This window comes from Haliotis cracherodii, unplaced genomic scaffold (assembly GCF_022045235.1).
Source record: "Haliotis cracherodii isolate W230 unplaced genomic scaffold, xgHalCrac1.p SCAF_14, whole genome shotgun sequence".
Lineage (NCBI taxonomy): Eukaryota > Metazoa > Mollusca > Gastropoda > Lepetellida > Haliotidae > Haliotis > Haliotis cracherodii.
The window spans coordinates 21,238,822-21,252,016 of NW_027266269.1; the positions used below are offsets into that span (position 1 = coordinate 21,238,822).

The following is a 13,195-nucleotide window of genomic DNA, read 5'->3' on the forward strand; positions in this document are numbered from 1 at the left end:
ACCCTGATTATGATTCTAGTTTTGTCGATACTAATGGGTTTCACTGAAGTGGTGAACTTTTACAAACTGCATTACTTTATGCACTTAATCACATATTAAGTTTGGACCTGGAGTATCCAAATGGGGAAAGTGTCGTTCGTCATCCCAAAGACTCAGGTTTGATTGCTCTAATGGACACAGTGTGTAAAACGTTTGTGGGACATTGATCATATTATCAACTCCTGGTTTGTGTCCTGTCCAGACACTTTCTGGTGTTCCCTGCCTGGATATTGCTGGAATATGGCTAAAAGCGGCGTAAAATCAAACTCACTCACTCACTCACTTCACTCATTTGGCTTTTTGTGTTAAGAACAATGTTTTAATTTATGGGAAAGTAAATAAAACATTGCAACTTTACTTTGTCAGGTCGACCTACGGGAAAATTCACCCCTCCTGATCATGGAAAAAGGCGAAAAACTGGTGTTGTAAGTAGACTTCAGTGTCATTTACTCGTTTTCAGATACACATCAATCCACTAGCCAGAGAATGCTAGAGGCCTCTTCAGTCACATTGTTGCAAAATACTTTTTTGTCAGACCAGTGAAGATCTGGGTTGGAATAGGCCTTCAGCAACCGTAAGGCCGTAACCATAGGCCTTGTCGTAAGAAGAGAATAAGGGAATCGGGTGGTCAGACTTGCTGACTTGGTTCATACAGGTCATCATATCCCATTTGCATCGATTGATGCTCATGATGACATCACTGGATTGTCTGGTGCAGACTCAATTATTTACAAACTGCTGTCATATGGCTGGAATATTGCTGAGTTTAGCGTTAAATAACGGAGAAAAACTTTTTTTCAGATTTGAGAATTTGAGCATGTAATGTTGATTGATTTTGTTTGATGATTATTGTGTGTTGAATTATGCCATTGATAACATGTTTGATCCTTCTGAACCAATGTGTATGTGTTTGACTCCAGAAAACCGAGGTTGGTGGGGTAGTGGTTGAGGTGTTCGCTCATGTTGAATACCCAGGTTTACTTCCCGATAATGGTACAATGTGTGTCCCATGTTGTGATAGTGCTCGAACCCTGTGCAGATGCTGGGTTTGAATTAGTCCCCACCAACCTTTGTGACACGACTGAAAGGACTGAGAGGCAACTAAATGGATTGGGTGGTCCAACTCTGTGACAAGCTTGATGTTGCTTGCAATACCAATCAGTGGATCGTCTGACCCACGCTCAATTATTTACAGGTCACTGTCATATAGCTAGAATATTATTGGGTGTATGTGTTTAACAACAAACAAAGCAAAACAGTAATTGCTGATGAACACACAATGCTATTTAGAAAGTGGTCGTATGTGACAAATGTTATATTTGGGATAACACTTTCTTAGAAAAGTACAGATTCTCGTACTTTGTGGGTTTCAAATCCTGGATGGAATTCAACCCCAAACTATGAGTATCTGTACTTTACTTAGAAAGTGTTGTCCCAAATTAACATTTGTTAATAATTGCTCAATATAAACATTTACCCACCTTTAAATTAATATACCCTTATTACTTACAAGTTTCTGTCTTTTCTCATGCAAAGAAAGAGGAGAGTTGTCTTGTTCATCAGAAACACGGGCAGGGGGGTAGGGGGAGGCTGCAGGGCTCACCTGACATTAGGGCACACCTGCAATTAGGGCACAGGTTTGAATTCACAGCTGTGAGATATGGCCCCAATTGGTTCAGGCATGACATATTGAAGTGGGGCATATCGGATATGACACACTTGCTAGGTAAAGTTTTCAATGCAGGGATTTATCTGGGCTCAGGAATTAGGTACCTGTGGCTGGTAAATGGGGATTTTTTTGTTTTGTGCTTTCTGAAAGTCCTTATTTTTTTAATTCAGAGATTTATTGTGAAAACGTTATAACTTAGGTATACTCACCGCCAAAAGAAACGGGAACCATAGAAACACATAGAGATGAGATGAGAACAAGAGATGTTCGCAGTGTGTACCACTTACCGTATTTTCTTGAGTATTGTGCGCACCCATGTATAATGCGCACCCCCCTCTAGCGGGTTCAATATTTTGGAAAAAAAGAAATTTGAATATTATGCGCAGAAAAAATTTACACCGTACAAACCGGCAAACGAACGGGTGCTGAGAAACTTCGTCAGTACAAATTCGAAATTTGAGATAAAAAATCACCAGACATGTTTATTTACCGTTTAAATAGTATTGATTGTTCTGCTAGGCATTGTTTTATATCTAGGGATTAAGATTACCTTGTGTATTTTCTCGTAAACTAAGCCGGAAACAGCAATCAGCTGTACACACGTTTTCTTGGAATCGACCGGTGATTCGGTCAAGACACACCCAATGATATAACTTTGTTTAATTTTTAATGCAAGGATCGGCAACAATTGTATCTGAAACTATTTTATTTATCAGGAATAATATATTCCATTATTTTCTTAATTAAATGCAGCCTTTACTAAACATATTTAAAATAATAATAACCCTAAGCGAAGCAGCTGATCGCTATTCCCGGGTATTATTTTTTACATGGAACATGTCTGACCAGTCACCGTCAAGGCTCACGCGCACGGGATCACGTGAGCGCGAGAATTTCATGTTGACATAGAATCGTCAAACAAAAACAAATATGACTTTTAACGAGTCAAAGTATGTCATTTATGATATATGTATCCATTCTCTGTCAACTAAAGTTCGTTTCAAGGCGTCAATAGCGGTATTCTGACCGTGGTTGCTGTTAATAACGGTGAGTTGTGCGATCTTCCGATCGCTTCACACACGATTTCGCCGAAATTAATAAAAACAATATTCTAAGGAATTTTGAATAAAATTAATAAAGTAAGTTACAAACATAAGTCCAGAAATACAAAGAACACTTTTTATAGACAGACAGTGTAATTACATAATTATTTTGCGTACTTCAGTATGGATTTGTTGACATGGTATTTCCGCTGTTTCGTGCTCACGGTAATGTCTTTCCATGGGGGAAAAAAAACATCCAAACTCATAATTCGTGTATAATGCGCACCCCCTTCTACACAGGTGTGTTTTTTCGAAAAAAAGTGCGCACTATACTCAAGAAAATACGGTAATGACAAAACTTACAATCTGTCAGTTTTACCACAGAGTGTCTATATTCTTGCATGTGATTTCCAAACTTTTCATGCCAATACTGCACGAGACAAATGGTGCATCTCGCGTCATGGATCTATGATGTCAAATGTGATAAATTCATGAGTCGATTCACGCAACATAACAGTATGTTTGCTTGTATGGTATTTAGGTTTCTTTTGGCGGTGAGTATATTGATGCCTTTTTCTAACAATTGGTCCTGTTAGTATAAAATGTCACTTTTTTTAAACTCAAACATTATCATACTCTATAATAACCTATATTATTTGGACCTGTACTTTTATGTAAATCCTTGCTAGCTGACAGTGTATTTGTGTGAGGGTTAAGCACGGACAACCAGAAACACAACCAGTTACCATGGTTACTATTTCATTGCATATTCTTTACAATTAATTCTAATTTATGGAAATGCTATGCAGACCAAAACCAAAACTAATTCTGTGAGTTGTTGGAAAGGAAGTGTTGCTGCTTCACTGAACTGTGGTTAAACCATGGTAATGTATTCTATATTTCCTTTCTGGGGAATATGGCTGGATGATGCACTGAAGAAAATTCCAGGGATTTTGTGATCAATTTGACTTGGTTTGGAAGCCATTTCAACTAACCAGACGTGCAGAATACCTACATACGGATGAAATATGAACCTCTTGCCCTTGTTGATGCAGGCTACCTATAAATTCATTGTCCCTGGAAATATTAATAATGAATTATGTCCCAGAAACTAAAATCCTATTGCTAAGTCAAAACCAGGTTCAGCTTCGAAGTTGGGATAAACATTGTAATAAAACAAAGACAATAATTTTCTAAATAAGCCTGTGTGTATTGATCAAGCTTTAGAAACACACTTTACGTTCTCGGCGTTGTTTAATATATTTTGTCCTGGCTTCTAATTATCTCCACTGCCTATTGTCCTATCTATCTGCATCACCCAGTCAGAATCCACACACCTGTTGCATGTGCTAGTCAATATACCTGACAGGGCAACAGATGTGTGCGTGTCTATTGTTCCCCAAGCATGAATACCCTAACAAATATTGGTAGTCGATACCAATACGGCTAGCCTTTTCTATGTTGTACTTCAAACGGCATTTTTCGATTGATTCATAGACTAAGTAGATTGAAACTGATCTCAGAGGAAAATGACTCCATATTGATCCAGGTATTCAAGTCATTCCCATAAAATTTGGGTTTTTCTCTGTCTCCAATGAAGATTTGCATTGTGTCGCTTGCATGATCGGCTTCCGATTGTGTCGTCTAGATTAAGGGACGTGAAAACTAGGCTGGCTGTTCAACAAGTCTCATTACAACCAGACATTAATAACAGGGCTGTTGCCAGCACCCCACCCGGACACACTCCACTTGGGGTTGTACTTGTAGACCACCTCTCCAGGCTGATTGTGAAGGAGGAAACAGGGTTGATGCTGACAGCTATCCTTACTGAGGACGTCCTGCATTGAGGTCAGGCAGGATATACCTGAATATATATCTGCTGTGGGACACTTGGATGTGAACGGATTTTTTTTGCAATTTTTTGGATGCTTCACAAAGAAGTTGAAATCAGATCAACTGACTGTCACCGTTACTGACGACGCTCTGTGTTGAAGTCAGGACATAATTGGATTAAAATCTGTTGTGGGACCTTTGAATGTGAATTTAAGATTTTTATTGCAATTTTTTTCGGATGCTACAAAAGTTGAATTCAAATCTGGAAACAAATCACATATATGATAACATTTTTTTAGGAATTGTTAGGCAACAGGAGACAGGTGGGTTGTTTCAGTGCCCAGGAGGCCCCCCTGAAACTTTTTGATGTTAAGAAGGTCTTTGTTAACCCCTACTTGTGCCTGGGGCTTGAACACCGTTGGGACCAATGTTGAGAGCAGCAGGGCTACGGACACAAAGACTCGGTGACCTGCCCCTGGTCATTCAGGAGCTGTAGATCAAGTGTGTACTTCCATATACAGAGTACAACACTGTTCAGGGACAAGTGGACCCATCACATTGTTGACCTAGCGCATCAGCCTCCTTGCTCATAAGGAAGAGGACTCTGAAAGACATATATTTTCCTTAACTACATATATCAACATCGTTGCGCATTTTGAAAGGAATTCAAAAGGACGTCTATTTTAATGATCTAAGAAGTCAACACTGTTGCACATAAGGAAGAGGATCTCGAAGGACATGTTGCGCTGACCTTGATACTCCAATGTTGAAGACCTGGTTTTCTGGAAAGGACTAACGACAACGGACATAATTGACAAAAGGTGTGCATATAATGAGTCTTGATTTGAGCTCTTTTCATTTTGAATATATTTTGTCATGTTCAGTAATAGTTCAGATGACGAATAACTTAAGTAATGAATAACATGGATATATAAGGTCATACAAATTCAATCATTTTTAATGTTTTGTTGCATGTTCATTTAACCTTATGTGTGGACCCTGGAACCGACCCCTGCTGCACAGGATGTGACATCGTTTGTATACCCTAGTCAAGTGATAGAAGGTTATATCACATACTCATGCGATACGGATGTTTGGTCATTAAGATGATTGGATTAACCGTCTCCCACTGTTTCATCTGAATTGGCAGGACTTTCTTCTTTGAAGTACAACAGTGTTGAGAAACTAATTAATGCTCTTCATGGTAATTAATACGATGTGACTCATCTCGCTGATAACATGATGATGATGATGATGATGATAGTGATAACAGTGTTCTAATTTGTAATTCAGTGTTAGCTATGCATTAATAATGACTGTACAGTGGCTTGATTCCAAAAGGTATTTTCGCTGTAAACAGAAAATAACGAAAATTAGTTTTTTTAATGATAATTTCTACATACGTTGATACATGTGCACCAAGTTTGACAACTGCTGAATCTTAGCTGGAGCCAACTGCTATCCGTTCAAAAACATCCCATCCAAATTTTTAGCCGACATGCTACTGCGTTGCTTATAGTTAGGTATTGTTATGCTAACAGGGTCCATGCATTGCAACCTAGAGCTGCTACAAGTAGAGATATTGATGAGTGGCAGACATTTTGAATTTTCTCCAGCCATATGGTGCATTTGAAAAATACAGTTATGTACCATTAGTTTGGGGGACAGGTGACTTCAGACATACTCTATTGTTTCAAGGTAGGAGATGTGTGATAGATGAAGTATATTACATGCTACGTGACCTTATTTGATATTTTTGTACAAGTCCATTCTCTTGTTTATGGTTACTGAATTGTTAGTTATCTTTTATGTGATTAAAAAAGATTCTTCCAAGAAAATTGTAATTTGAAATTTGGTTTTAAGAAAATTGTTTGATTTAGGACTGACTTATTTGGAGAAATTGTATATCTGGAATCATGTTTGCAGAGATTTCATCAGCGTGTGACCACAGATGGTTTATCAGTTGGTGTGTTAAGTCTTGTTAACTGTTTAACGTATGGGTTCTAATTAGATGTTTTCATACAATTCACCAAAGAAATATCAAGTTACATCAGCTGAATTTAAAGTTTATGACTTAATGAACATAACATACTGTTTGAATCCAAAATATTAGCCTAGAATGTCGATGTGTTAGCCCAGCGGGTGGTGTGTTTGCCAGTGGCTGTTATTCATGGTTTCCGTATAACATGGTGTTCCTAGATCGACATTAATTAGATGTGTTCATGGACAAGAAAATACTGCAAGTAGGATTTGTATGACCTTATATGTTGTTAGTATGGACTAAATAATTTATTTCTAAGATTTTTTTAAGAAGTGTTTTATTATAACTTTGCAATTTTTTTTGCAAATATTTAGAAAACAAGATTGGTACTACCAAAGTGATACAACAGTGACGTTGTCCAACAAGAAGTGAGACTTGTAATGGACAGTGACGGAATATTGATGTAGTCACAGTATGTGTGAGTGAAGAAAAGAGAGTAGACTGTTTGATGACTGGAAAAAAAGAGACCCAAATTTGATCAAGTTGCTCTGTAGGAAAGAACAAGCAAGAAATGACTGTCTTAAGAGACATTGATGCCAAGAAGATGGAAATATTGTGTTGAAGAAATCTGAAGAAAAGCTGAAGGATTTTTCGCTGAAAAAATTGGATTAGTGTGATTCAATTTGAAGCATAGAAGCAAACTATTGCACAGTTTCAAAGAACTGGAAGTAGAGAAAAAATAGATTCCAAAATAGATTGTTTGAAACAAGGTGGTCAGAGTCTCGGAGGATTCTCTGACTGTATGATGATTTTGTAGACGATCATTTTTGGAGAAATATCGGCACAAAATCTGTAATCGTGGCGGCAGTGGAACAGGACGGGGTTAAATCTCTCAAAATGAGGCTGAGTGATGGAGAAAGTGACTTTATTGAACTAAAACCAGTTCAGGTATGGCTTTATTCTCTAGTTTTTGTGAACTTGAAATCATTTCATGCAATTATACAGTTTTAGATTTCAGGAATATGTTGTTCTGTTTTGAATTATCCATTGGTATTCTGTTTTGAATGATCCATTGGTATTCTGTTTTGAATGATCCATTGGTATTCTGTTTTGAATGATCCATTGGTATTCTGCAGTAAAAAGTCCCTGTGCTTGTTGTTAAGAGTTGAGTAAAATGTGTGTCTGGGGTGTTGTTTGTGCAACACTGCTTTGTCTTACCAAGGCTAAACAAACAGGTTACATGGTTTGTTTGTTGTTTAACACCACGCTCGGAATATTCACTGGGTGATGAAGGCCTGTATGTTACCAAGCCTAGCCCGTCAATCTACCACTAGATATTGTGAGCAACGATTCATGCTGTCTCGTACCATGACACAATCTACCATGTCACCATCGGATCCATTTAGACACCTTTTATTACCAGCATAGGTTGCTGGGGACCAATTCGAACCCAGCATCATCACATATGAGGTTACGTGATTTATCTACACTACTGCCTACTAAGGTGAGGTCAGTGGGGTAGCCTAGTGGTTAAAGCTTTTGCTCGTCACGCCGAAGACCCAGGTTCCATTCCCCACGTGGGTACAATGTGTGGAGCCCATTTCGGGTGTCCCTCGCCGTTATATAGCTGGAATAAAACCATACTCACTCACTCATGTTGACTAAGGTGTATATGACAAAAGGCCAAGACTTTAGTTATTTCATTGTTGGTGATATGACAGCAGTATCCTGCCATACAGTTCAGGTCGGGACTAGTGAAACCGGCAGTTAATAGTGAGAGCATCAATCCAGTTGGATGGAGAGATGCCTTGCTACTCAAACTTTGTAATCTCATCAGCCCAGTGTGGTAGGAGTGTTGGCAAGAACCAGGTTTGATTCCCGACTTGTGTATGATGTGTGAAGCCCATGTGGGGTGTCTGGGATGTCAATGTTATAATGCTGAATATGTTAAAGGTAAATTTACGCAATCACTGTTTTGGATGGATTGCTGCTCTTTCAACATATCGTAAAAAAACCCACACAGTTGTTCAGTTATCTTAATAAAAATATAATAAAAGGGAGTCCCGAGACTCTTCATTTTCAGATACTGCAGTAATCTAGACTTGCCAAACATTATAGACTTGCATGGGCTGTATTTGATATATTTGTATCAGGGTCTGTAAGACAGACCAGCTCTTTCTATCAACCACTTGTTTGAGTAGACAAGTTCGTTTTCCTCAAGGGAATTAGGAATACATATTAGGTTAATTCATAATGCACCAAATTCTATACACATTATGCATTATAATCCCTCTGGTCAATGGGTCAGTGTGCACGTGATTGTCATCCTCAGCTGCGTGGAGAGTATACAACCCAAGCTGCCTGGGAGACACTAGAAGGAAAGTCACATTGCAATCTCAACCTACCGGGTACCCTTTCATGGCTGGGTGAATTATAGATTTTCTGTCCTTGTAAATAAATGCTGTAATTACATCATCAAGTCTCATGTCTTAAACAATTCATTCAGGACAGGCTATACAAAATTCCTTGTAGCTCGTAATATAAATAAATATTTCTTTTTTGTATTGAATTTTTCTCTTAAGGGGGCTTTCTTTATCATGTATGGCATGTCCAATCGGTATGGTTTCTGTCGGAATGGCTCTACAGGTCCGTTTACTGCTGCCGTGATCTGTATATCATAGGTAAACAGACACCCGCTCTTTATTTACGAGCAGTTTGACAAATTGTGGTGGTGATTGTTGGAATGTTGAAAATCTTGGCGTATCTGGGGGCTGTAATGATGCATGATGGGATAGGTGGCGACGTATCTGATGAAGATAGGCCAGGATGGATGAAGGTGGGGAGAGAATAATAGGCTCAAGACAAATAATACCCCACCTACGTGTGGAGGGAAGCGCTGCAGATATCCCCCTTGGTGAAGAGAATTCTCCCACAGTGTACATACACAGGAGTGATGAATTACATGGACATTATGTGGAGGGGGAAATTTGAGATATATTTAAGTGAGGATTTCTGTATCAAGTATGTGCATCCGACACAATGACAATTTGGACACTGTCTACTCAGGCAAATTATTGCAGATTGGTGCCATGAAAGCAGAAACTTCTTGCAATCAAGCTTTTAAAATGGAAAATGGCCTTAGCTGGTGTAGGGAGTGTCAGAAATAATATCTGCCGTAAAAGGGGACTTTCCTAGTCATAAGAGGTGACTAACGGGATCGAGTGATCAAGCTTGCTGACTTGTTTGATGCATGTCATCGATCTCAATTGCGTAGATCGATGTTCATGATGTCAATCACTTAATTGTCTGGTCCAGACTCGATTATTTACAGACCGCGTCATATAGCTGGAATATTGCTGCGTGCGGCGTTAAACAACAAACAGAAATAATATCCTGCAATTTGACTACCAATACTTCTACTGAAAGAAGAAAACTACATCTTTGTAACAAAGATCTGAAAATAGTTCTTCAAGAAGTGTTTCACATGTTCCTATAAATCAATAAAATAAGGTATAGAAATGTGTTTGGCATTGTTTTCATGCTGTTTTAGTAAAAAATAATGTTTTTTAAAAAAGTGGTTTAGGATCTTTAAATACATATTTTCTGCATGCATGTCTTAGAAAAATATTTTCAAACAAGACTGCTGTGTAGATGTGTGTAGGTGTAAAGTGTGAGGCAGAATGTTCCGGAAGCTAGAATGTCAGAACAAAGATTTGTATTTGGCGACTTCTGTGACTCTTGTGACTTCATCCTGAAGAGCTCTCCAGATTCGGGCCATATGTTTTTAATCCCAGTTCAGGAAGCAGTGAAAAAAATGCAACCTTTTAGCAGGCAAGAAGAAAGAACAATAATTGTATGGTGTGGAATCGTAAGATTTGGTGGCTCTAGTAGTGGACAAAACATCCTTACATATAATTTTTGAAGAGATATCGTGGTTTGTGGATAGGTTTTATTGGTGAAGTATTCAGGAGGGAAATGCTCATGTAATATGGGGTGGGGTGTCATCAGTAACCAGGCTGTATAGAGAGGCAGAGGGGATGAACAAGGCGACAAAGGCTGAACAAGATTCATCAAGGAAGGATAGAGAGAAGAAAGAGTCGACAAGGTGGAATGTAGGAGGAATGAAAAGGAAAATAAAAGATTTAAAAATGACAATAATAACTTATTAAGGAAATAATAAATAGGTTTTCAGACTTTGAATTGGCATAATCATCACCTGATAGAAAGAAGGAGGAATGTAAATAAAAGTATGGAAAGGGTTGGTCCTGGGATAAAAAAAAATTGCAAGGGAGAAGGTGACAAAGGAATAAATTGGTTGGAGGTGTTTAAGGCAGAAAAAGATGACCTATGATGGATGGAGAGAAGGAGGAATGTGAGGCAGTCCGGACAGAGGTTCCTGCTGGGAGGCTGAGTGCTTCACCAGTCAGTAGACATCGCTGCCCATGTGCATCTCATCAGCTCAGGGCTGGCGGGGAGCTCAGATTACAACAAGACCCATGCAATTTGTGAAGCATCGAGGCCTTGCAGGCTGATATATTTATATCTACATCTTCCCATGGCTCCTAGATCTCATTATCTCCTATCCTAAACTTTTTACCTCCTTTTCATTTTCGTGTACACTTTCCTAATAGTTTCTTCGCTCCATATTACTTGCTTGGAAGAATGATCGATGGGAATAAGTAGTGTTTAAGCAAAGGGTACTTTGTTTAAAGTTATCTTTGTCAATGTTTTTGCGAGCTGTGGGTTTGGTTTGGTTTCCTTTTTTTCCACCACTGTTTCGGAGGGGACTGATGTTTATAAAGGAAATCCACGATAAACTGTACGGAGGAAAGGAGGTAAAAGGTTTTAAATGTCAGAAGAAAGGCTTGGTACCCTGTGAATGCTGCCCCTCCCATCCCCATGGGGCCCCCCTCCCCCTCACCCTCTGCCCTGGCCCCCTGTTGCTGTGAGAGTCAGGATGTGGAATATGAAGCCATGTGGCTCTGAGATTGGTTGGTCCAGCTTGCCCCGCTTTCTACAGGGCTAGGGAGTTATACAAGTTATCACACACTCATTGCCTGCCTGGCCTATATCCTTGAAACTTTCACCAACCTAATTGGCTTTGTTTGGGTGGATACAGTGCAAATTCTGGACCAATTTATGGGAGCAATTGCATCCCTGACCAGGATTCTGTGAGGAATATACCTTTGTCTCCATTGGTGATAGCAACTTGGCCCGACTGTCTTGGATCCTGGCATATTGACCTATATCTCCCACAGTGCCATCTTGTTGTGACTGGTAGAAGTACAGGAGTACAATATAGTGACTGCCACTCGCGGAGGTACATGGTATATACACCAGCATATTCCCTGTGGTGTAACCGGCTGTATCCCTCGGCTTCCTCTCGACTGACTGGTCCATGTGATGTAGGTGGATACACAACGCACAGCTGAAGATTCTCATGACTTCGGAGAAAGACTCGGCCCAGGTTTTGGCACACACGTTCAACAGGGCCGCCTCCCGATCAGATTCGGGCACACATTTGGTTCCAATGTTTTTCTACAGGCCAAGGGCTGGTTCTCGCCAGGTGCGTGATATACTAAGTGGAATAATTTCACATATTACCCTGTTGTGGCTCCAACTGTAAGCTGGTTGGCTAATCACGAGCTAGCTTGTTTTACTCAGCATGCCATGTTCAACCCGGGTGTAGTCCCTCTCAGCCTTTGTTTTACCATCTATTGGGTCCTCCTCATCTAGTCTCCCCCTTGTTATTGTTGGTGTGAATTTCCATGTGGAGGAACCAACTTGTTTTCGATTTTTTCAATCTTTGATAAATTTCAGAGGATTTACAAAGCTGCGTTTTTGTTTTTAAGTTGATCAAATTTCAATCAGTTTTTGTTTTTAAAGTGTGTTTGGTTCTATTTAACCTTTGTATTCTGGTGGGATGATTACAAGTATGCCGCTGTTTATTTCTGTTTATTTCATGGTGAAATTCATGTAGGTCTGTTCATGGTTGTGTACAGGAAGTATTGCTGCATAAATTATCTCACAATTACATAAAAAGATAATAGTTTTGTGGGTGGTCTGAATGGTGTAGAAGTACAATGATTCAATATATATTTTATTGTTCTCATGTGCAGGTGTGAATTAATTCAATTAATTTAGTAATAACGGTTGTGGTATTAACTTTTCCTTAAATGTCAACATTAACCAAAAAAATACCTTTAATGTTTCCTTGAGTTAATCCTTTCCAGAAATTCAATTTTAATGTCTGTATCAAGTCCTTTGTATCTCAATACCTAAATCAATATCATCTATTGTTTCATCATGGGCCATTGCTAGCTTCACATCTGATTATTAAAGTTTTCTCAAAAACATTTAAGAAAAAATACATGTAACTAAAAAGCAATAATGAAAATTAAACAATCCTTTGTCATGAACGACTAAAAAATATTTTTTTCAAAATAAATAGCCGAACATTTTTGCAACAGTATTCAGCGAATGTGAATTCAGTTACGAAACGTGAACACAAACTGTTTGCCATGAAATTTCTATGTGGAGATTGTGGGGCAACAGCTGTCGTGTATACTGTGAATATCTTCCTGATCAATATGGTTTAATTTCCCCAGTATCACGCCAGGGAGGCTCGGC

The 13,195-nt window shown here is 38.9% G+C and overlaps 1 protein-coding gene across 10 annotated transcripts in view; it reads left to right on the forward strand.

Moving 5' to 3' along the window:
* LOC139461081 (transcription factor 12-like) overlaps positions 1–13,195 on the forward strand; it is a 152,057-nt gene that overhangs the window by 84,393 nt on the left and 54,469 nt on the right. For 9 of the 10 annotated variants that reach the window (XM_071242600.1, XM_071242604.1, XM_071242599.1 and 6 more), the window contains one exon: positions 406–464. In XM_071242600.1, coding sequence (XP_071098701.1) covers positions 406–464 — 59 coding nt within the window. Of the gene's footprint in view, positions 1–405; positions 465–11,600; positions 12,132–13,195 lie in introns of those variants that run through there. The other variant, XM_071242608.1, reaches the window with a different exon arrangement.